The 24,361-nt window shown below is 44.2% G+C and overlaps 1 protein-coding gene across 3 annotated transcripts in view; it reads left to right on the forward strand.

The window, feature by feature from the left end:
• Window positions 1–24,332, forward strand: part of ABAT (4-aminobutyrate aminotransferase) — a 146,750-nt gene extending 122,418 nt beyond the window's left edge. For all 3 annotated transcript variants that reach the window (XM_075899273.2, XM_075899275.2, XM_075899274.2), the window contains 7 exons: window positions 2,675–2,738; window positions 3,425–3,573; window positions 7,571–7,708; window positions 10,294–10,461; window positions 11,316–11,462; window positions 17,787–17,898; window positions 21,931–24,332. In XM_075899273.2, the coding sequence (XP_075755388.1) occupies window positions 2,675–2,738; window positions 3,425–3,573; window positions 7,571–7,708; window positions 10,294–10,461; window positions 11,316–11,462; window positions 17,787–17,898; window positions 21,931–22,052 (900 nt within the window). In that variant the 3' untranslated portion in view covers window positions 22,053–24,332. The remainder of the gene's footprint in view (window positions 1–2,674; window positions 2,739–3,424; window positions 3,574–7,570; window positions 7,709–10,293; window positions 10,462–11,315; window positions 11,463–17,786; window positions 17,899–21,930) is intronic.
• The last annotated feature ends 29 nt before the right edge of the window (window positions 24,333–24,361 follow it).

A 24,361-nucleotide genomic window follows, 5' to 3' on the forward strand; every position in this document is an offset into this window, starting at 1 on the left:
AGCAAGTTCCCCCCCACTACGTCACACCCTGTACCAATAAGGAAAGGGACATTCGCTTGTGGGTACTCCTAACAGAATTGGCAGTGTCCCTGGGAGGGGAGCAGGCGCTGATTTTTAACCTCAGACACCATGCCTCTGGCATGGAATGTCCCCTCAGTGCCTTCTTCCAGTCAGCACCATTAACCCTAAGCGGTCCCAGTATGGAAGGTAAAGACTTCAACCAAGGTCTGCTCCTCTCTGCTCCAAAAGGCCATGGAGAAAAAGGGAGGGGATCCTAGACCTGCATGTGGTAGCTCATCACCTCTGCAAGGAAGTTGAACTTGAAGCAGAGTGGCCCAGCCTGTAGTGTCACCAGGGCAGCAACAATGGCCTGTGGAATCTAGAGGCACCCTTGATTTCCCATTTTCTCCTGGCCTGGACCGCAATAACGTTAGACCACTGGGTCTGGGCTATTGTTCCCCAGGGTTATACCCTTCAATTCCTTTCCATCCCCCAGTTCCACTCCCCTGCCCTGTCCTTCTTCAGGGACCCTTCTCATGTAAGTCGTCTTGTACAGGAGGTTCAGGAATTGTTGCAGATGGGTGTGCTGTAGGAAGTTCTGCTTGAGTTCCGGAACGAAATTCTTTCCTGTTAATTCCTAATTCCAAAGGGTAAAGGAGGTCTACAGCCCATTCTAGAACTGAGAGATCTGGTCTGCAGGGTTTTCTTACTTCAAGTGTTGGGCAAGGTGGTGAGATTCCTCATGGCCTCAATATTTTATATAAACAGACAAGGGGGAGACACACTTCACCATGCTATGCCAGGAGACACTCCTCCTCTGGGATTTCTGTATCAGCCATAATATCCATCTGGAGGCAGATCACCTCAGCAGGGATTTCTCACCACAAGTGGTCACTGCACTAAAAACTGGCCTCCACAATTTTTCTGGAGGTGGGAGACTCCCCAAATAGACCTTTTTGCCACTAGGCAGAAAAGGAAGTGCCACCATTTCTGCTCCCAGTGGGACCTGGGCAAAGGCTCCCTCTCAGACACCTTTCTCCTATCATAATCTAAGGGCCTCCTCTATGTGTTCCCAACAATTCCTCTCATCAGCAGGGTCCTAGTCCTTGATTGTTCCAGTCTGGCTTTGCCAGCATTGGTTCTGGACATTACTGAACTTGGTGATATACCCCCCAGCCCTTCTGGACCAGTTATCTCAGGACCAGAGCCAGCTCCTCCATCCCAGCCTCGCATCCCTACATATCATGGCATGGATGTTCCATGGCTGAGAAAGGCGGAACATACCTTCTCGGCAGAGGTCCAGTAGGAAACCTTCCACAAGCGAAGGTTGGTGAGGTTCTCCCACTGGGAGATGGAGCGAGGCATCTCTCCAGAACATACTCCAATATAGTTGGTTCTCTGCTACCTGCTACAACTTCAGTGCCAAAGCATGCCATATCCCTCTAGTAAGATGCATCCCTTGACCATCTCAGCTTTCCATAGGCCAGTCCAAGGTCAGACAGTGTTTCAGCATGACATGATGGTGAGGTTTCTGTGGGGTCTCGAGTGACTTTATCTGCAGCTGTGGGGTCCTGTCCTCCATTGGGATCTTAACCTAGCCCTGGATGTCAGAAGGCCCTTGGCCTTTCATTCTGCAAGTCATCTCAGTTGGCTGGCCAACTGGATTACCTCATCTTATTTGGACCTGCTCTGATCTAGCCGGGGTTACCCTGCTGTGGATCTTGTGGACCCATTCAACTAGAGGCCAGGCATCATTAGTGACTTTTCTAATGTGGAATGGACATGAGCTATCTCTCTCGAAGAAAAGACCATTACATTTTGTAACTGATGTTCTTTGAGATGTGTTGCTCATGTTCATTACACGACCTGCCCTTCTTCACCACTGTCAAAGTTTCTAGCAAGAAGGAACTAAGGGAGCAGGGCCTTAGGATTTATGGGGCCCTACACAGTACTATTAAACTGGTGCTCCTATTCCCAATGGCAATCTGAGAGAGAGGGGACATGATTTTTAGAAAGGTGTTTTATAATCTTCAGGAACACACTAATGGAATATTTTAAAGCGAATTGTAAACCAAGACCATGAAGGCTAATAGTAAATTCAGAAACTGACAGTATATACCGGGGATTCCAAATGCTGTTAAGTGGCTCCATTACTACTCAAATGGTTCTTTCACAGGTCCAGTGCTAATAAGTCTGGCAGGCTTTCTCACTATTTAGCTAATGGCATATTAGGTTGCATTAAGAGGAGTATTGCCAGCAGATCCAGAGATGTGATTATTCCCCTTTATTCAGCTCTGGTGAGGCCACATCTGGAGTATCGTGTCCAGTTCTGGGCCCCCCACTACAAAAAGGATATGGACGCATTAGAGAGGGTCCAGCGGAGGGCAAACGAAATATAAAAGGAATAAAGACTATTTCTTGGCAAAGAAATTTATACATGTACTTTACTAAACTTGCTGCCTTAGTTGAGGCAATAGCTAAAAGTGGCAAAAATCTTGCGCTCTCTCACTCTGATGAACATATTCTTGACCAGACTTTTGTTTACATGTAGAATGCTTGTGTGTGTTGTACAATTCAGTTATGTAATCCTCCTTATGATTCCATTCCAGTGAGCTGCACTGCCACCTTCCTGTTGTTTGAATAATTCAGACACATATCCTGTGTTTGGTTTCAGGCTCCAGGCTGTCCTGATTATAGTATTCTGTCCTTTATGGGTGGATTCCATGGAAGAACGATGGGTAAGAAAAACACTTCCCCCTTTTCCTTTCTCAACAGATATTAGACACAGCAGTGCATATTTATCTCATTTTATTTAAACCTTTCAAAATGAAAGGTTCTTTTGCAATTGATAGAAATATGATCAGTAAAAACACATTGATTCATTAAAATATCAGTTTAGGCCCATAGTTTTGCCATGTACACTATTAATAATCTATCATTCTAGGTGACAGGTTTCACAAGATACTGCTTAATACCATTTGGTTCTGCCAGTGCAGATGGGAGAGTTTCATGTGGTAAACATATTACTTAACTGCTACAGCTTGGAACTTTGAGGAGCTGTAGATTGATTGAGAACATGGTTTGGTCCTCTCAGTAACTGGGAAGAGGAAACACAGTTTTAACCAAAGTGGCTGTTACCCTCCTGTAAGCAGATTCTCCTAACTTTTTAAAAAATACTTTTAAAATAGTGTAGATGCCATCCGACTCCTCAGAATGATGCTCTGACTAGTAGAAATGCACTTGTGCATTTTCAAACTCAGTGAATATTGCAGGATAATCTTATATAAATAAAATGGAATCATCCAGTCCTTTTCAATAGCCCAGTAGAAGTCTGATTCTCCCCTCTCAGAATGTTTCTTTCCATATTTCTTTCAATATTTCTAATGAGCTTTTGTTTTAATTTTGTTTTTTTGGGGGGACTTAGGCTGCTTAGCTACAACTCACTCTAAAGCAATTCACAAATTAGACATCCCCTCGTTAGACTGGCCAATTGCTCCATTTCCAAGACTACAATACCCCCTGGAAGAGTTTGTGAAAGAGAATCAACAGGAAGAAGCCCGCTGTTTAGAGGAGGTGAGTACTTCACTGGCTGAATTCTGTTTTCATTTTGAAATAATGAATATGGGATTATCTGCCACTAACATGGAAGAAAAAATTCAGGAATTGGAATAGCCCTAAGCTGTTATGGTTAAAAGATTGCCTCTGCTGCCATTTAAAAAGAACTATCTACTGTGAAATTGTGAATGATATGCAGAAATTTGCCCCCAAATAAATTTCATGTGCAAAGAAAGGTTTGTTTAAAAATATCTGAATTAATTTTCTCTCCGAAATTAGGGAGAGGGAAATGTGCACAAGGGTGAGCCTCAATGTGCTTAGTCCTCTGAAAAACAACTTTGTAAAAGTAACATAGGTTTTCCTGATTTATGTAGTACTAGAAGACTTACCCAGCATTGCCTGGGGCAGTGGCCAAGGCTACCTGTCTTCTCCCCAGGGATCACCCGGAATGGCAGGGACCACTCTGCCTGCCTGCTGACATCTTTCTGGGGCCAGCTTGTTGCAGGGGGAGCCCCACCAGCTTCTCCCTGGGGCAGGTGGGAGGGGGATTGTACAGGCTGCCCACCGGCTTCTCCCCAGGGCCAGTCTGGAGCGGTGGGGGCTGCATGCCACAGTGGCTGGGAGCTGCTCCCCAGGGTGACAGACCATGTTGCCAGCCAGTGGCTGCTTCCTGGAGCTGGGCCACTTGCTTCCCCTGTTGGTCATTTGTGAATATAACTCTCCCTGCTCTCACACCCCTCCCTTTCCATTTGATATGAAACAATCACATTCCATGTACATCCCATTGTCTTGGCACAACTAAACCCTGATCTTGCTTTACGTTATGATAAGAGGAAGCTGCCTACCAAATTTGGTGGTCCTAGCTCTTACTGTTTTAGGAGACGTTTTTGAACAGATCGATGGATGGATACACAGTCAGATGCACCAACTCTCTAAGGGTATGTCTACACTACAGCACTAATTCAAACTAACTTAATTCGAATTAGTTAATGTGAAATAAGCTAATTCAAATTAGTGCATCTAGACCTAAAAACTAATTTGAATTAGCGTTTTGCTAATTCGAAATAGCATGTCCACATTGAGTGGACCCTGAACCAAAGTTAAGGCTGGCCGGAACCACTGACGGCAGGGCATCAGGTTAGGACTTAGAGTGTAGAGCTGCTGCCTCAGGCTAGCCAAGGGCTGTGTTTAAAGGGACATGACCCCTACCCCGGACAGACAGTTCTCAGGGTTCCCCGCTTGCTTGTCTAACTCGATGAGGGACAGCAAAGCAGTCCTGTCTTGGAGTGCCCTGAGTGCCCGCACTCGGCACATCACAGCACTCAGCCATCAGCCCGGCTGCACTTGCCGCAGGCTGCCATCTGGGGGGGGTCAATTGGGGACCAGTCAGGATCCAGGAGGCCCTGCAGGAGAGCTTCCACCCTGAGGAGCCCGCAGAGCCACCCCAGTCCTCCGCTCGTGCCCCATTCTTCCCTCACCTCCTTCCACTTACCCCTCCCTAGCCCCCCTTCCTGATGTAAAAAATAAAGGACACGTGTGTTCAAAAATAGAAACTCTCTTTATTTAACAAAACTGGGGGGGGGGGGATTAACCTCTGGGGATACTGGGAAAAGGAGGTGGGAGAGGGGAGGGGAGGGGGAAACCTGGGAGGAGGGAGCTGGAAGGGGGAAGCCAGGGGAAGAAGGAGGAGGGGAAGGATAAAATTATGATATGCCATATCTTCAGTACTGTGTACAGATGTGGTCTCCTCACCTCAAAAAAGATATTTTGGCCTTGGAAAGGGTTCAGAAAAGGGCAACTAAAATGATTAGGGGTTTGGAACAGGTCCCATATGAAGAGAGGCTAAAAAGACTGGGACTTTTTAGCTTAGAAAAGAGGAGACTGAGGGGGGATATGATAGAGGTATATAAAATCATGAGTGGTGTGGAGAGGGTGAATAAAGAAAAGTTCTTCATTAGTTTCCATAATATAAGGACTAGAGGACACCAAATGAAATTAATGGGTAGCAGGCTTAAAACTAATAACAGAAAGTTCTTCTTCACACAGCGTCTAGTCAACCTGTGGAACTCCTTGCCACAGGAGGCTGTGGCCTTTGGTGCCCAGGCTGGCAGCTATCCTGCCCTAGACGGCCGCTTTCCTGTGCCTAGTGCGGAGATTGTGGACGTTGGAGGCCTCCCCCCAAACCTTGAAGAGGTCCACGATCTCTGCACTAGACCAGACAGGCGCCCGCCTCTTGTGGCCCCAGGCAGACTCCTGGGAGCCACCAGCCTGGTCCTGGGAAGAGGCGGAGGGCTGGGTGGCAGCAGATGGCTGGCTCATGCTGTGCCAGGTGCAGGGTCTGCTGGCTGGGTGTGGCAGGTTTGCAACTGGCACAAGCACTGTAGCCACACCGTGCCCCTTTAAGGGCTCTGGGGCTGGGACGAGGGCAGAAGAGTTTCCCTGGCTTGGCCCAGAGTGGCCACCAGGGCAACCTGGGAAGGGCTAGCCTCCAACTAGTTCAAATTAAGTGGCTACACAGCCCTTAATTCGAACTAGGAGTTAGTCCTCGTAGAATAAGGTTTACCTAGTTCAAATTAAGCGCTCCGCTAGTTCGAATTAAATTTGAACTAGCGTTTTGTATGTGTAGCCGCTATTAAAGTTAATTCGAACTAATGACCGTTAGTTCGAATTAACTTTGTAGTGTAGACATACCCAAAAATATGTAGTAGATTTCTGGATTCAGGCTCTGATCCTATAATCATCTCAGTGAAGGGGGACATTGGCATGGCTCCCCAGTGAAGCCATTAAGTCTGCCTATGCAGGAGTAGTAGGGGCTCTGCACAGAGCCAGGGATAGTTCAGTGGTTTGAGCATTGGCCTGCTAAACCTAGGGTTGTGAGTTCAGCCCTCAAGGGGGCTATTTAGGGATTGGGGGCAAATCTGACAGGGATGGTACTTGATTTTGCCACGAGGGCAGGGGATTAGACTTGATGATCTCTCAAGGTCCCTTCCAGTTCTATAAGATAGGTATATCTCTATTATTTATAATGTGTTGGAGGGGTTTAAGTTGTGGGCTGTAGCTGATGACAAATGGAATTCTGTTGTTTTTTCTTTTTGGCCAGTCTTGAAGTAGTTCATGTCTGGGTATTCTTTTGGCTCTGTCAATCTGTTTTTTCACTTCTCTGGGTGGGTATTTCAGTTTTAAGAATTCAAACCAAAATAATACCAGGAAAAACTACAGGAAAGCAAATGTTTTGGGGATGCATACTGCTACAACAAACACTGGAAAACCAACATGTCAGTGGGAAAAGTAAAAATGAAAAGGATCAATGCACAAACTTACAGATACAGAGTTGACAATTTGTTTGAAAGATCCGATAGTAGCTAATCAGCACCTTCAAAAAAGTGTCACTTTTAGTAGCATGAACTTTTATCAGCCCCATGAAGTTCAGAGTGGAAAGTTCCAGGTACAAATAACTATGAACGACTGGGAGTCTGGGATTTAATGAAAAAAATTATATAAGATATTGTCAGCAACAGAAGTTTTGCACTATTTGATCTGATTAATTTCAAAGCATCTGCAGTACGTTTGGGTGACTGGAAAGGGCGACATTGTAGATTTCCATGTAAAACAAATAATTCAAAATGATAAAATGAGGTTTCAACACAATATGTAACTGGGTTTTTTCTTCAGTATCATTTGAGTGACTTAATAAACTAAAGTGGTTTTGATTATTTCACTGAGTTTGCTACAAGTTTCAAACAAGTATTATTGTAAATTAATGTGAAGTATTAAAATGGTTTAAAGTTACAGCACTTTAACATAATTAAATTAAGAATTAAGTAATGGTCCTAAGTTCTGCAACAATCCATATTCTTTCATGTTAATGTTTGTGGGATTTGATGTATTCATAGCAAGGAGTGGTTTTTGCACCAAATTAATCCAGCTTCTGATGTCAGGAAGGACTATTTTCCAGGGAGGAAACCTGCCAATTTTTATTTGGGAGGAAAATATAATATCTGTGTTTGACATACAGGTAGAAGATCTGATTGTAAAGTACAGAAAAAAGAAGAGGATTGTTGCTGGAATAATCATTGAACCAATTCAGTCAGAAGGGGGAGACAATCATGCTTCAGATGATTTCTTTAAGAAGTTACGGGACATAGCCAGAAAGGTAAAGCAAACATTTAGACATCCACCAAATGATGGTTTGAATTTGCAAGACTTCATTCCTGCTTGTCAAGTTAACTGATGTTTTCTCCAGACCATTTCAATGATTTTCCCATAACCCCTTTCTGAAGACTAACATAAGATTAGAGACCTCCTGAAAGCCTTCTGGAATGACATTGGTGGCAATGATGTGTATGTGCTCATACCCAACAGTGCCTTTTCTCCAGCACAGTAACATCTCCTGTTCCATTTGACATACTCTCAGAGAGTTAGCAGTGAATTGTTCTGTTGAATAGTTCTCCCACTCTCAAAAGAGTAATAGAGAGGAAGCCCTGTTAGTCTCATCTTGGTAAAACAAAAGGAAAAAATATGTAGCACTTTAAACTAACACCTAATAAACTATTTTTCCTTTTGTTTTCTCAAAGGAGACTGAGAGATTGGGCCAATCTGATAAATCCCGAAGCTTCATGGGGGTAGCCAAGTTAGTCTGTACAGGATAAACTTAAAAAACAACAAATGGTCTGGTAGCACTTTATAGACTAACAAAACATGTAGATGGTATCGTGAGCTTTCGTGGGCACAGCCCACTTCTTCAGATGACTGGAGTTTTGAGTTTAGGATGTGCAGACCCAAAATAAATAGGGGCGAATGGAGAGTGGGAAAGGAAAAAAATGGAAGGGGGCAGGGAACAAGGAGCAGAGGGTATGAAAACATCAAAGGGAAAACCAACTAGGCAGAACTAGTAACCTATAAGCACCTAAATATTGGATAGTTAAAAGAAGCGGATAAGGATCATAGGATAGCAATTAGATACTAATTCAATTAGGTACTAATGCAAGACTCTACACAAAGAGCTGTTGGCACCTTCATTGAATGTTAGGTTAATAATGTCCCAGACATCCATTATCTCGATTGAGGAGGTCATCAGTGTGAGAATTGAATTTGTGGATGAATTGTAATTCCAACACACCTCTGTGTATTTGGCTTGTAGAATTGGTTTGTGACAAGACAGCCAACTGGAGATCTTTTAAAGAGGGATTAGGTAGATTGAAATGTTCTCCAACAGATTTCTCCTGGTTCTGTATCAGTTATTTAAGCTATAAGGCTAACTTCCCTGGAGAGGCTCATACACAATTCCAGGAATAGAAGGGATGGTGAACAAATATTTTTCCTTTTTGTAACATTTTCATTTGCAAATATAGACCCAGCAACAGTAAAAGCAGAAGTTGAGTCCAGATGTAAGTTCAGATGTTCCAGTAAATGACAAAAATCAACAAAATGTCTTATGCCATTTGAAATGTCGGGGCAACTATTTAAAGGGGAGGAGAAGAGAACTACTGTACCTTGCACTTTCTTCTTGTAAATGTTCCAGGGGAGAAACTCAAATGTGTGTTCATAGAAAAACATATTAATGACATTTGGGTACCCTGTTCGGCAGGATGAAGCAGCATCATTTTCTGTTGTTAACAAGTGCTCGACTGCCCACTCTTTTTTCTCACAGTGGCATCATGTGAGCAGATTAGATGAGATGGACAAGTGTGAGATTAAATCAAGCAGCTTTAGTCTTGCCCAAACTGAGGACATGCCAGTGTTGTAACAGTATTTTGTTGAGAACACCCAATAATCTGTTCTAATGTGAGTCTTCAAACATTGGTTTAGGAATCTCCCTGCCTACATAGGATCAGCGAAATAGTCCATTGCTAGTGACATCTTTTTTTCAAAAAGGGGCTTCAAGGGCTGCAGGGAACATAGGCAAGGGGAAGGCATTGCCTTCCCAAAACTGCACATGCTCCCACCACCCAGGAGGGCTGGGACCATGATGCAGCTGCCCAGCTCTGTGGCTGCCAGATGCTCCAGCCACACCAACCACTGGCATGGGTGAGCGTCTGGGGATTTCTGGAGGCTGAGGACAGTAACCTGGGGTGGAGGTCAGGGTTGGCTCCCCAGAGGGTGGGGGGAGTTGTGGAAAGGGCGGCGCCTTGGGAGGAAGGGGCAGAGCCTGGGCTTTCCTTCCCCAGCTGGGTGTCCACCCCAGGAGGGGCTGGAATTTTCAGCTAGCCAGGGTTACCTGATTGGCCAACCATTCCAAAATGTTTTATGCTACAGAACAGATGTGCTGGGATGTTGCCTGTGTCTCTTGAATGTAGCTGGCCCCCTATGTTGTAGGTAAAAATCTTTCAAAAGCACAAATAGATGTTAGTCTCATAATTCCCATTGACTTTCTAACTGCTTCTAGAACTTTTGAAAATCACCCGCCTAGCATTTGCTAATATTACTTGGAAACATTTTGAGGCAGTCTATCTAAAAACATGGTTGTGTTTTCTGTTGCCTGCACAGAGTAGTGTAGAAACCAGATTTCTGTGTACCACTCTCAAAAATAGCTGAATTTCTTTTGATGATGTATTCACAAAAAGATCTAACAAACTATTCAGAGACTGACATGCGAGAAGTGCTCAGAACAGTTCTCCTGTCATATTGTTCTGTGCACTGTTCTTTAACTTCTATTATGTATATATTCAGCAAGAGAGGTGAATGTTTGTTTTGGAAACATGGATTCAAGATCCTTGATCTCTTAATCTCTCCGAACAGCATGGCTGTGCATTTCTGGTGGATGAGGTACAGACAGGAGGTGGCTGCACCGGGAAGTTTTGGGCCCATGAACACTGGGGCCTAGACGACCCCACTGATATGGTATCATTTAGTAAGAAGATGATGACAGGAGGATTTTTTCACAAGGAGGAGTTCAGGCCCAATGCTGTAAGTGTTTGAGTGTACCTTGCATTCTGTTGTCCTAAGTCTTAATGAGTGAAAGAAAATGGTCCATTTCTGGGTGTGATTCTAACACAAGCTGAACTTTGGGACCTACTTCTTTTCTCACCTGCCCAGTGTGCAGGTATTCCTGATATATAATAAACTCAGCTGGCCTGTACCTGGGTTCAACTGATATGTGGCAGTACACATGGTATATCTGAGTAGAAGGTCGTTATTGTTTAACACACACAGTCTGTATAGTCTCACAAGTACAAACAGTAGGTCTAGATCTCCATGTTCTTACACTAGTCTGACCACAGTGAAGTCATGTTCAGTGGACTTACATTGGTATAAGACTGGTGTCAGGGAATGGAGAACCAGGCCCCGTATTTCTAATACACTGAATTTTCAACACCATATGGGAGTAAGACTTGACCCTGTACTTTGAGGGGCTCTATCTCTTTCGTTCAAAACCTGCAGATTCTTTTATCCAGATTTTTTTACAGACAATTAGCAATCTGTGCATAGTTATAAACGTAACATAAGAAAACTGAACCCTTGGGAAACATTGAAAGTTCTGAGGCAAACTACACAATGCTAAATGCTGGTCTCAGTTACACTCACATCTATTTCAGGGAGGTCACAAAGGACAGCGTGCCATTATTAGCACCAAGTGACTTCTCCCTAAATGCTTCTGGATGAGTTTTCTGTTTCAACAGCATAAAAGACTGTTCATAAAAGACTGTTCATTTCTGGTGCCCAAGATGTTTGCTGACACCCATATACTGACTTTCCTTTGTTTACAGCATTGCTTTGATTCAAATTGACTTTCATCATCTTCTGCAATTTTTTCCCTCCAGCCATATCGGATTTTTAATACCTGGCTTGGGGATCCCGCCAAGAACCTCCTGCTTGCTGAAGTGATTAATGTTATTAAGAGGGAAGACCTCCTAAACAATGCAACTCATGCAGGCAAAGCTCTACTGGCTGGGCTGCTGGACTTGCAGGTAACTGAAATGCTTAAATGAATACAAGCATAGGAGAGAATTGGCATCATGGGGTTTTTCTGATCAGAACACTTGCCCAGTCTGTCCATATCCTGTCTCAGGCGGTGCCCAGAACCTGGATGCTTTAGACTCTGGGCTTACCTATGTGATAACTGTATCGGTTGTGATAAACACCTTCAGTTACTTCAGTGCAAGTCTGTGTGCAGCCACTTACTTCAGAAGAGAGCCTTATTATGATGCCATTTTAATATTATTAAATTAAGTTACCTTCAAATAGGGCACATTTAAACCAAAGTAGAGACTTGAACCAAAATAACTAGCGGTGTGATCTACAACTAGCTGTAATCCTAGCCCTAACCCCCTAACTACAGAAACCAGGCCCTGAAACCCTGGAAACCAGGCCCCAGAATGTGTCTCAGGGTGCATCTACACAACAGGGCTTAACTCAAAATAAGTTACGCAAATTGAGCTATGTCAATTGCATAGCTTATTTAGAAATAGCTTATTTTGAAATTGGAAGCATCTACACAGCATTTATTTCAAAATAGAGCACTCTTCCTCCAACTTCCCTTACTCCTCGTACAATGAGGGTTACAGGAGTCAGTAAGAAGTCCTCCAGCTTGACAGTATTTTGACATTATTTCAAAATAACTGCCTGCTGTGTACATGCGGACTAAGTTATTTCAAAATAATGCTAGTTATGTCAAAATAATGTTGCTGTGTAGATGTACCCTGGGTGTCCCAAACCCTGGTTCCTACCTTAACCCAAACCTGCCTGTCAGAAACCCCAAAAATCAGGTCCTGAAACCCCCAAACCGGTCCCTGAAGCCCCAGAAACCCAGACCTGAGAATCTAAGTGTCCCAAACCCTTGTCCTTGCCCATTCCTTAGCCAGTGGTCTCTGCTGGTTTTCCCCTGTGAGAACATACATTTCATTTTCATTTTGTGTGTTGCTTTTGTGTGTCTTAGTTTGCTTTTCTGTCACTGCTTTCGGTTTCACCTTTTACTCCACAACAGTAACAATATTAAGAGGACTAAAATGCCAGTTCATAGACTCATAGGGTTGGAAGAGACCTCAGGAGGTCATCGAATCCAACCCCCTGCCCATAGCAGGACCAACCCCAACTAAATCAGTTCCTTAGCGATAGCAGTGGCACCCGGAAAAAAGTGCAGAAATTCTAACCGCAGCAAGCTCCTTTCTGCAAGGAACTCGGGGCAGCAGTAGCAGGCAGACCTGCTACCAGTCACTCTGCCTTCAGCAAGGCAACAGACAGCAAGGCCACCTGCCGCTGCCAGGAAGGAATGTGTGCAGGGAGTGGGTTAGGGCGGGCATCAGGGTGTATGGATATATGCCAACAGTGTCCAGCTGGATCGGTGCCTTTCCGGAAGTGGCAGGTAGCCTCGCTGCCTGTTGCCCTGCTGAAAGTGGGGAGACTGGCACTGGGTTCACCTGCCACTGCCACCTCAACTATCTTACAGAAAGGAGCCTGCTGCGGTTTCAAGTTTCACACCGTTTGCCAACAGCTCTGCGCTTGCAATATAGTGCTCTTCCAGCCAGAACTGAGAATTTGAAGTTTCCAGGGCAGGACCTTCTGCAACAAGCCAGTTGGGGCAATCTCACACATGCACACAGCATGGTGATACCAGAGGTGTTTGTGTGTGTCTTCTGGTTTCCAGCTTTATATCGCCACATAGAGTTTGCAGAAAAAGGGACAAGCCGTGGGCTCTTAAGGCATAGTGTCTTGCACCCTGGGCAGAGATCCCTGGGACACCTTGTGTGAAGATGATGAGGGCTAGTTGGCTGGGTGCTGCCTCACTGCTTTGGGCCTTTCACCCTTGTGAAAAATTCTAACTCCCCAAGTTGACACTCCGAGAATGGCAGCTTTACAGAAGTTTTTTTACAGAAAATGTTGGCTGCTCTGGGTTGGCTACAGCTACCACGTAGACACACACTATATCGATATAACTTCCACAATGCATCACACCAGTTAGTATGATAAGATTACCTACAAAGGCATATGGCCCATCAGTGACTGCTAGCAGCAAATATCCCCAGCAGCCAGAGATGGGGCACTCGGTGAGAAGGGCTCTGAGTTATTCCAGGAAATTATTTCCCGGGTGTCCAGCTGGTGAGTCTTGCTGACATGCTGGGGATTCAACCAAATGCCAGACACCATGGTCAGGATGGAATATTCCTCCAGTCCATGTTATTTATTGTAAATAATGAAATCCTGGTGCATTCACTGAAGTTGTTTTTAATACATTTAAATCTGGGTTTTCTCATGGTCCATGATAATCAGTCCCATCTGTACTAGTTCTTTAAGGTTATTTCTTGTAAGAAACTAAACTAATGCTAATAATACTTTGAACTGGAAGTCTGTTGGCACTTAGAAGCTGTGTGACTAAGACAGGGGAAGTGATTGCGCAATCTGTGACTAGTAGGTGGACAAAGAGGAGCATAAACAGCATATTTGTTTGCAAATAGTTAACCTTCTCCCTCAAGATGTACTCATTAGTGATCTTGCCCAAGCAGATGGGGAGAAGTGACTATGTGGTTTATTTTTCTTTGAGATTCATGGGACAAATTAACAATGTTTACTCTTAACTTCAGTTTGCAGGGTTTGTGTTTCCGAGAGCCGAGTTAGGATCAGTTCAGTCTGTGGAAATGACAGATTTCGCTGCCTCAGCTTCTGTACTAAACAATTGATCATGATTTTTTTTAAATGAAAAGGAATCCTGTAGCAGTGTGGTCTCCAACCTTTCTAACCACAACACCACTTTTTCAATTTAAGTTCAATGTAAGATCTCCCTCAGACCCAAATACCCTTGCCCCACTTCCTTCCTGCTCCTTCTTTGAGGCCCTGCCCTTGCTCCACCCCCTCTCTGAGGCCTCACCCTGCTCACTCCATCTCCCTTCCTCCTCCATCCTCATTCACTTTTACCAGACTGGGGTAGGGAGTTGGGGTGCAGGCTCTAGTCTTGAGCCAAGGGGTTTAGAGTGTGGGAGGGGCTTAGACCAGGACAGGGGACTGGGGTCTAGGAGGGTTTTCAGGGTGCAAGATCTGGGAAGAAGTTTGGGTGCAGGGGGACTCATGTCTGGGGTAGGATGTTGGGTGCAGGAGGAGGTTCAGGGCTGGGACAGGGGTTTGGGAAGCAGGCTCTGTCTGGGCACCACTTAACTGAGACGGCTTCCGGGTAATGGAGCAGTGGGGTTAAGGCAGATTTACTCCTGCCCTGGCCCCGCACCATTCCTGAAAGCAGCTGGCATGTACAGCAATGGCTCCATGGTGCCATATGCTGCCCCTCATCTACAGGTGCAGCTTCTACTGACTATGGTTCCCATTACTGATCAGTGGGAGCTTGCAGGAGTGGTGTCTGCAGGCAAGGACAGCATGTGGAGACCCCCTGCTCTGCTTCTCTCATGGGCTGCAGGGACAGGTCAGCAATGTCCAGGAGCGGCAATTACCGTAGGGATAATTACTCCAGCCACGACAAGTTAAGCATTTTAAAACTCACTACTCAAAGAATTAAATTTAAGTGTGATAAGAAATGAAAATTTTGAAATGCACAGACCAATCTCAACCCAAAATAGCTCACTTTGCAAGCAGTAAAAGAAGTAACAACAACTCCCCACATATGTGTTGGGTTGGGAGATGAGAGTGAAGGACAGGGCATGTTTGTGAGAATTGAAGCGCACAGGATCTTTTTCAACACGCCACATTCATTGATGATGTAACAGAACAGTGTATGCATTCACACACACATGTTCTGTCGATGCTGTAAGTAGCAGTCTGTTGCTTGGCGCAACCTATTGGCCAGATAGGCTGAGTGCAAGGGAGGAACCGGGTTCTTGTCAGTCCAGACTGATGCTCCACAGCATAGCAGGACGGAACCTGAAGAACCATAGAAGATACTCCATCCTTTTCTTTCCATGTGAGTCTATGCATTTTGCCTTGTCAGGCCTTAATCAGTCACTCAGCATTACAGTCAGTTTTTCTGAGACATGTTTATCTGAAGGTTATTCTCGCAGTCATCTGATATCAGTGTGCTGAAGATTGCTCCTGGGTGTTGTCTTCTGGTGAAAGTTGTTTCCAGTTCCTCATCAAGGGGTGCTTGCCGCTAACTTCATGGCTCGTCGAGCTGCCCTGATCCAGCCTGCGTCTTCAGTGTGCTTTATCTTAGTTGATAATTATTTGGTGCTTCTGAGTCTCCTGCCCCTCTGATCATCTGGGCGTACAATGGCCATCACACGTATCTCTCCTAAAAAATTCTCTCTCCCATTCACACAAACAATTGCAGCATAGCACAAAGGGTACTTCTAGTCACTTTAACAAAGTCACAGGCTACGTCTAGATTGCATCCCTTTTTCGTAAAAGGGATGCAAATTAGACGTGTCGCAATTGCTAATGAAGCGGGGATTTAAATCTCCCCAGCTTCATTAGCATAAAAATGGCTGCCTTTTTTCGGCACAGATCTTTGCCGGAAAAAAGGGCCAGTCTAGACGCTGATCTTGCGGAAAATAAAGCCTTTTCCGAAAGATCCCTTATCCCCTCTTAAAATAAGGGATCTTTCGGAAAAGGCTTTATTTTCTGCAAGATCAGCATCTAGACTGGCGCTTTTTTCCGGCAAAGCTCCGTGCCAAAAAAAAGCAGCAGCCATTTTTATGCTAATGAAGCAGGGGAGGTTTAAATCCCCGCTTCATTAGCAATTGCGATACGTCTAATTTGCATCCCTTTTACGAAAAAGGGATGCAATCTAGACGTAGCCACAAAGTCTTTCAACATTAAACTCCTATCTATTACAAGGCTTTACCTAATACTAACATCACTATGCATTATAATATTCCATCCCTTCACTTTAACATCAGAACATGCTAACATCAAACAGAATTGAAGCTAAGTTAAGAAAGCTGCCCGGCCTGTCTGAGGCCTGCAACTTGTGTTTAAGTCTATATTATAACATACATTCTTTATAACTAACTTATTACCTACAAGATTACAAGGCTACAGAATGGCAAGCACACAGTGTGTGAGAGTGACAGAGATTTGCATTGTGACGCTCCTTCCATCCCCTTCTCTCTGTGTGGAGATAGGGTACAGGAGTAGGGGCAGGAGAGATACCCGGACATCAGTGCCTCCCCTACCCTGCACAGCAAGCAGGAGGCTCCCAGGGGGGCAGCTCCAAGGCAGAGGGCAGGAGCAGCATGACAGTCGGGGGAGAGGCAACTGAAGTTCCAGTGCTTGATAGCTTCCCGGCCAAATCAGTCAGGATCACCTGTCAGAAGCTCCAAGATCTACTGGTAGATCCCGATCTACTGGTTGATGACCACTGAGTATAGCATATACCAGACACTATTTCAATGTGCTGTACAGAGACAGTCAGACAAAAGGCCATCTCTTCAAAGTGTGGTGCATACAAAATATAATGGGTAAAGAACTGGATAAATTAATGGAGGATATGTCCTTAAATGGCTACTAGCCACAATGATCAGAGCTGCAGCTACATGCTCAGAGCTGTCTGAAACAGCCGAGTACCAGAAGACAGGGATGACTTACCCATAATTACCTGGTTCTGTATATTCCTCCTGAAGCTCTGTTGGACCACACACTGTTGGAAACAGGATATGGGCAAGACGAGCCTTGGTCTGACACAGTATGGAAGGACTTATGCTCTTATATTGGGGAATGAGATTTTTCTTCCTATATAGAAATTCCTGCCTGTTTCATTGTTTCATTTTTCTCTTTTCAGTAGCCCTATATCCCAGTTGCACAGTGGTGCAACTTTATTCCCTTGCGAATAAAGAGCTAAACTCTTACTAGTCTCACTTAGAAAATAAAGTTCTGACTTCACTAGAAATAAGCATCATAAAGGACAAGTAATTGACCATAATTAGTGTGCAGATGTATTTTTAACAACATAATATATTTGTTCCTCAAAATTTGCATCTTATTGCAGTATGAAGATCAGCTGGTTTCTAACACCATTTAGTAAGCTATTTGTGCTCAGATTTGTGATAATGTCAGACTCCTTTACATCCTTATGAGGGAGAGAATACAAAGTCCTACTAGCAATAGACCTCTAGGCTTCTGATTACTAAGCTCTTCAGAAGCACCAAGCAGTTACTTCAGTTGGGTAAAGAGGTCACAGAGCCCTGTGTCAGATGTGAAAACAATGTTAATATTTCCATATCTGCAGCAACTGAGAGGGCAGTTTCCATGTGTTAGAATCCCCTGGTGTAGAGCTCATCAGCAAATGTCCTGGTGTCTCTCCTGGAAAGGTCTGACAGCAGATGTAGGAGTAATGGTGTCTTAACTCTTTGTTCCAGACTCGTTACCCTCATCTCATCAGCAGAGCAAGGGGACGGGGGACATTCTGTTCGTTTGACACTCCAAATGATGCAACTAGGAACAAGTTAATTGCAGTAGCTAGAAACAAAGGTATGATAAAGTCTGCCTGTATGTCATGCAGAAGAATGACTTTCAATATCACATTCCCTCATGCGTTTGATTTTTCGCTTGTGGTGTACACACAATGTCACACAGACATTGCACCAGTGAATGAAAAGCTGCAGAAAATTTTGTTTATCCTGGCTGAGGAAGTAACACACTATATCCATAAGCACAATGCCAAAGCCATAGGTTGTTTCCACATTTGAGATGTAAGATGAGAGACATGTTCTCTTTATGTTGTACATACAGCCTGATACCATTTAAAATCTCCTCTTAATATCGATAATAAAATAGGAGTTAGTTCTACCAAGGCAGTTTTTGTTAGTCAATAAATTTCTACCAGCATGCTAATTTGTCATTTTATAAGTAATATTATATGATGCCATTTACAATTTTAATTTTTTAAATTTGAAAATATATTTTTCTATCACAGTTGAATATTCTAGTTAAGATTAGTATTACTCAAAATGTATTTGTGTACCTAAAACCACATAATCACAAGTGTATATGTCTGTCCCTATATAATCCACTGTACTTGCATTGTAGCTTACAATAATTTATATTTTATAGAAATGTTATTTTGGTCATGACATAGCACGGTTTATACAACTACACAAACTACAATTTCATAATAATAGATCATCTGTAGAAGTGTATCTGGCCAAAATTTTCAAAAGTAACTAGTGATTTTTGCTTCAGAGGGGTAGCCAAGTTAGTCTGTAACAGGAAAAACTTAAAAAACAAGAAATAGTCTAGTAGCACTGTAAAGACTAACAAAACATGTAGATGGTATCATGAGCTTTTGTAGGCACAACCCACTTCTTCAGATGACCGGAGTATTAGAAGTTCAGATCCAAGAATAAATAAGGGGAGAGGTAAGGATTAAAAAAAAAGAGACAGTGAGTAGATGGTTCAAATAGTTACAAGAGGCTGATAAGAACAATTAGCACCTCTATTGTTTGGTTGGCTGGTTAAGTCATTAGGATGTGGAAGGTAGTATGCAAGCCAGCTGATGTCCCTGTTCATACTATTTGCATAAGAATTAAGCTTGTAAATGAAGTTAATTTCCAACTCTTCCCTGTGTATTTGGCTTGTGGAATTGGTCTGAAACAAAATGGAGATTTGGAGATCCATTAATGAGTGTTCAGGCAGGATAAAGTGATCTCCAACAGGTTTCTGTGTGTTGCCTTTTCGGATATCTGATGTGTGTCCATTAATTCTTTCCTGTAGAGACTGTCCAGTTTGGCCAATATACATGGCAGGGGAGCATTGCTGGCATTTGATAGCCTAGCATAGATCACATTAGTGCAGTGTTTCCCAATTGGTGCTCTGCGGAATCCTTCGGGTTCCACGAAGCGAAAGTAGGGGTTCCGCGAAGAGCCAGCACTTCCCCGCCCCCTCTGAAAGAGAGTCAGCTAGCCAGCTTCTTAAAGAAGCAGCACACTTGTTTCCCGTTCCTCCCTGGCGATGCAGAGGCATAGGGAGGCCGGGGCAGAGGGAAGAGTTGCTTCTGGCCAGCACTCTAAGGGGGTGCTGGACAGGAGTGACCCCATATGACCCACAGCAGAGAGGGAAGCACTTCCCCTCCCCAAAGGAGCCGGCGTGCGCTGCCTGAACAGCTGGGGCTGTGGGACCCGGCAACTTAGTTCCGCCACCTTTCTGTGCGGTGCGTGGAGGGGAGGTCAGGAGACCCAGGGCTGCACAGCTCCGACTGTGCAGGCAGCGCGCTCTGCCCTGGGACTCCCTGCCCCTCCCCCCCCGGCAGGACGGCATCATGCATGCCAGCTGTTTGGGGAGGGGGAGCGCAGTCGCACACCTCCTGTAACCCAGAGGTGCTGCAGGATTGCCAGGTACTGGTCCCAGATGCCCCTGTCCCCTGCCCAGATCCCCCATGAGTACCCTGCCTCCACCAGCACGTCCCCGGCACTCAGCAGCATTCTGTCCCCAGCCCCAGCAGCACCCTGTCCCCAATCCCAGCAACCTGCTGCCCACCCCAGGACCCTGTCCCCAGCACCCTGCCACTCACCCCAGCACCCAGCAGCACCCTGTCCCCAGCACCCTACCACCCACCCCAGCACACAGCACCACCCTGTCCCTGACCCCAACACCCTGCCACCCACCACAGCACCCAGCACCACCCTGCCCCCAGCCCCAGCACCCTGTCACCCATCCTAGCACTCACCAGCACCCTGTTCCTTAGCACACAGCAGCACACTGTCCCTGGTCCCAGCACTCTGCCACCTACCCCAGTGCCCAGCAGGACCATGTCCCTGACTCCAGCATCTTGCCCCAGCACCCCGCTACCTGTGCCAGCAACCTGCCATCCAGCAGCCCCCCGGCCCCAGCACCAATTAGCACCCTGTGCCCTGCCCGCACCAGCATAGTTGGGACCACACTAGTGAGGCTTGGGGGGGTTTTTAGCATCTCACTTGTGTGGCCCCAACTGACTTTTCCATGGGTCAGTGACCCCTGACTCAAAACAGGTTCCTCACCCCTCTCATAAATAAAGACAATGCTAAAACCTTTTGAGTTTGACATAATATTTTATTTAAAAATGAAGCTTGGCCAACAAGCCCCCAATTGGGGCCAAACCCCCATCTCACTGCAGCATCATAACACTCCTGCACCACCTGACCCCAAATCTGAGCCTATCATACACTGGAACCCCTGTGCTGAGCCTCTTATATCCCCAGTCTTCTGCCACAACATTCCTGCACCATCCACACATCACAAATCTGTGTCCTGAGCCCATCATACTCCCAGCCTCCTTGCCCCTGAGCCCCTCACATATCCAGCCCAAACTCCTGCACCTTCACATCCACAAGCCTGTGACTTGTTTGGCACCCCAGCCTTCCACCTGAGCCCAGCACTCCCCAGCCTGGAGTCCCCTCCCCAAGCCAGCATCCCCTTCTCCTGCATCCAAATTCCCTCCCAGAGCTTGCATTTTTCACCCCTTCCCTCACCCAAATCCCTCATTCCCACCCCAGAGCCCGCACCTCCTGTCTCAACCCAGTGAGAGTGTACAAGGGCTGGGGATAACAAGTGATGGAGAGGAGGAGAACAGAGATGATGGGGCTTCAAAGGGGTGGGGTCTTGGTGAAAAAAATTGATTTTCATGCATTGGTGGGTCCCCCCCCCCCTTTTTTTTGTGCTTGAAATTCTGAAAAGCTGAAAAGGGTTCCACTGCCAAATACATTTGGGAAACACTGCTTTAGTGGATGTGCAGTTAAATGAGCCTCTGATTTGGTGGCTGATGTGGTTGGGTCCAGTGATGAAATTGCTGGTGTAGATGTGTGGGCAGAGTTGGAACCGGGGCTGATTGCAGGGGTGGGTTTCTGAATAATTATGATGGAGGTGTGTTGCATGGTTACTGGAAAGAATTTGTTTGAGGTTAGGGGGTTGTCTGTAAGCGAGATTTGGCCTAGTGATTTTTGGGTGCCCAATTTGAGGCACCTTAGAAGGAGCCTGAATTTAAAAAAATGCTGAGCGCTCACTCTCTACAGACTAACACGGCTACATCGCTATTACTATTCTCTCTGAAAATAAGGCTCCTCCTAATTTGTCTTAAGTTGGGCACCCCAGATCACTAGTCACTGTAGTTCTTTAGGTTTAAACAATTATACAGTGTTTTAAGAGGACTGTTAAATTATAGTATATTGATTATAAAAGGGGGAGGCAGAGCATTTGCTTTGTTAATGACCTGAGGCTTCAGAAAATATATCTGTACATCCTGCATCCTGCTTCCCTAGTCACTGCTGGGACTGCTTCCAATATTTCAAAGGTCTGATGAGCAGCATCAAACAGCTACTATAATGAATTTTTGTTACTGTGGCAGGTGGTCAGCTCCAGGCCCCTCTGCACCACTGAGACCCCATTTGTGTAAAGACATGATGGGACTCCAGTGCTGAGGAGAACCTTATACTTGCCCGCTGCATTGGGGGGAACTTCATCCTGGGAAATTTATATGTGCTGGGCATTTCACAAAGAGCGAAGTCACTAGGGTGCATTTTATTGTTGTAGGTGTTGTGCTGGGAGGCTGTGGTGACAGGTCAATCCGTTTCCGTCCAACTCTGATCTTCAAGGATCACCACGCGCACCTCTTTCTGAACATCTTCAGTGACATCTTAGCAGACTTCAAGTAAACACTCATTTCCCTTGCACTGAACAGTCCAGTCCTTTAAGATTCTGAAATTAGTTCAATTAATTGATATGTATTTTCACTTATGGGACAAAATGTGAATTTATAAAGTGAAGTTGTTGGGTTTTTTTCCCATGCTTATCAGCAAGTGAAACTACTTTAAACAGAAACTCTGGACACACGTGGAGCTTTGGATTATCAGTTTAATAAAAACCCAGCAACTGCATCTAAATACCTATGCTGCATGCTAGTTTGCATCCCATTTTCAGCCTTGGCTTAGAACAGAAACATTAACCCTACAGACATGCACTGCCTTGTATATTTGATTATTTAATTATGACACAATAACACCTGCCTTTTCCTAGGTAAATGCTGTAGCTTTCCTTTCTCCAGTTTGTGTCCAAAGGAAGCAGCAGACCTTGTGAGTGTGAGATAAAAGCTTAGGATATATGTCTGCTGAGCAGCAAGTGCCATTGTCTGTCAAGGAGAGAACACATTTCAGAGCAAGCTCTGCTTTCCAGCACTACCAAGTACAGTATTTCACAGAATCAGTTCCAGCTCTGTTCCCATAAATACCAACACACAATCTGCCATGAGTCCATCTGATCTGCTACCCTGCCTATACTTGGTTCTCCAGAGGCACTGATACATCTGGCCACTTGTGCAGTGCATAGAAGTGAGGGGGGAATAATTCTTTCTTGTCCCTTGATTAGTTATTCCTAATGTAACAAATCAGGCTTTTGCGCACAAAACTGTACCCAAAAGTTTCTGAAGCTTAGGGAAGAAAATGAAGCATGTACTTCAGCCTTAATTTAGCAATATAAAATGTGTTGGGCTGCAGGATTATTTAACCTGCTCGCCCATAGTATACAGCCATTGATTTAGCAATTCTAATTTCTAAGCAAATATTCAAGGTATCCTACAAAACCACAGATGCATTGTTTTGTACCAAGCCATTATTTAACTTCGGATCTTTTGTGATGGAGTCCTTATTAAGTGCACAATCCTAATGCAATATAATTCTGTTCTTTTAGTAGATTTCTTCTTTCATGCTTGAGGGATCCTTCAGAAAATCAGAGGATCTATAAATGTCAGTGGTGTGTTAATCAGACTATTGTTTAAGATAGAGGAAAGATATCTATAAACGAGCTATCTAATACAAAGGATATTTTCATTAAGATGATTTGCAGATCTAATGCTGTTATGTATTTACTTTCTTTTTACATGTCAATTTTAGGACTTAATGACTGAACATTATTCAAGGTGAAAAATATTTGGAACTCATTCTTGAATTTTTGACATCATGAGACAGTAGATACGTATTACAAATTAAACTGCTAAGCTCCAAATGGCCAATAGATTCTACCGTACAATTCAGTGGAAGCACTTAAATGTTTAGGTTGAGACCTGCACAGCGGCATAAGAGATTTAGACTTATGTTCTAAGAAGTTCAGTGAATGATGTGTTTAAACTCTAAATCTTCTGATCTGCTTTGAAAACCATTAGTCCTGCCTAATCCTAACAGGTAACTTTTTGTAATTATTGGCAACTAGCAACCAAGGAAATTCACTTTTGCCAATTTAAAAATAAGCAAATCCCTGTAAGCCTGTCTGTAAGCTATATACTGTTCTGGAGCTTGTTGGTCAGAGTTTTCTTAGTATAGACAGGACTTTTGACCATAAGTTTTCTGATCATTATTCTGAAAGTTCATAGTTGGGAAACAGCAAGCAAAAAGTCAGGCTAAAACTTGTAATTGTATGTTGTTTAGAAAACACTTGGAGGATTGATGAATAACTGTACAGTGAAACCTCATTATCACAGTCCTAGTAGGCATAAGAAAAAAGTCAAATTAAGAAGATCCTCATTTGACATTTTGGGAATTGGGTCATTCAACATATCAGTGCAGTAGATATTAGTAAATGTCTCTAGCAAGTCTTGTACTTTTACAGAATCAGAGGTCCAGTGATGAAGTCTTACCATGTCCTCACTTTTATTATAAATACTCTAGGTGTTTTTATAACTCTTACTGACACTCAGTAATTGTGTAAAATTGTGCACTATGTATGTCGATCAGATTATTAGAAAATATACACAGAGAGCACTGCAGCATAAGCATAATAAAGTAATATTGTTTACAGCATATTGTGGAGAGTGCCAAATAAATGTTTAAACAAAAATACCCACCTACACCTCATGATGTAACTGTTAACAATGTACATGAATCTATGAACTAAATAAATTTCCTGTGTAATCAGTATTCTTAAATAAAATATTTATAATTGAACTCCTTGTAGCTCTTTTTAAATAAAAATA

This window comes from Pelodiscus sinensis, chromosome 15, assembly GCF_052426305.1.
Source record: "Pelodiscus sinensis isolate ZL-2025 chromosome 15, ASM5242630v1, whole genome shotgun sequence".
NCBI lineage: Eukaryota > Metazoa > Chordata > Testudines > Trionychidae > Pelodiscus > Pelodiscus sinensis.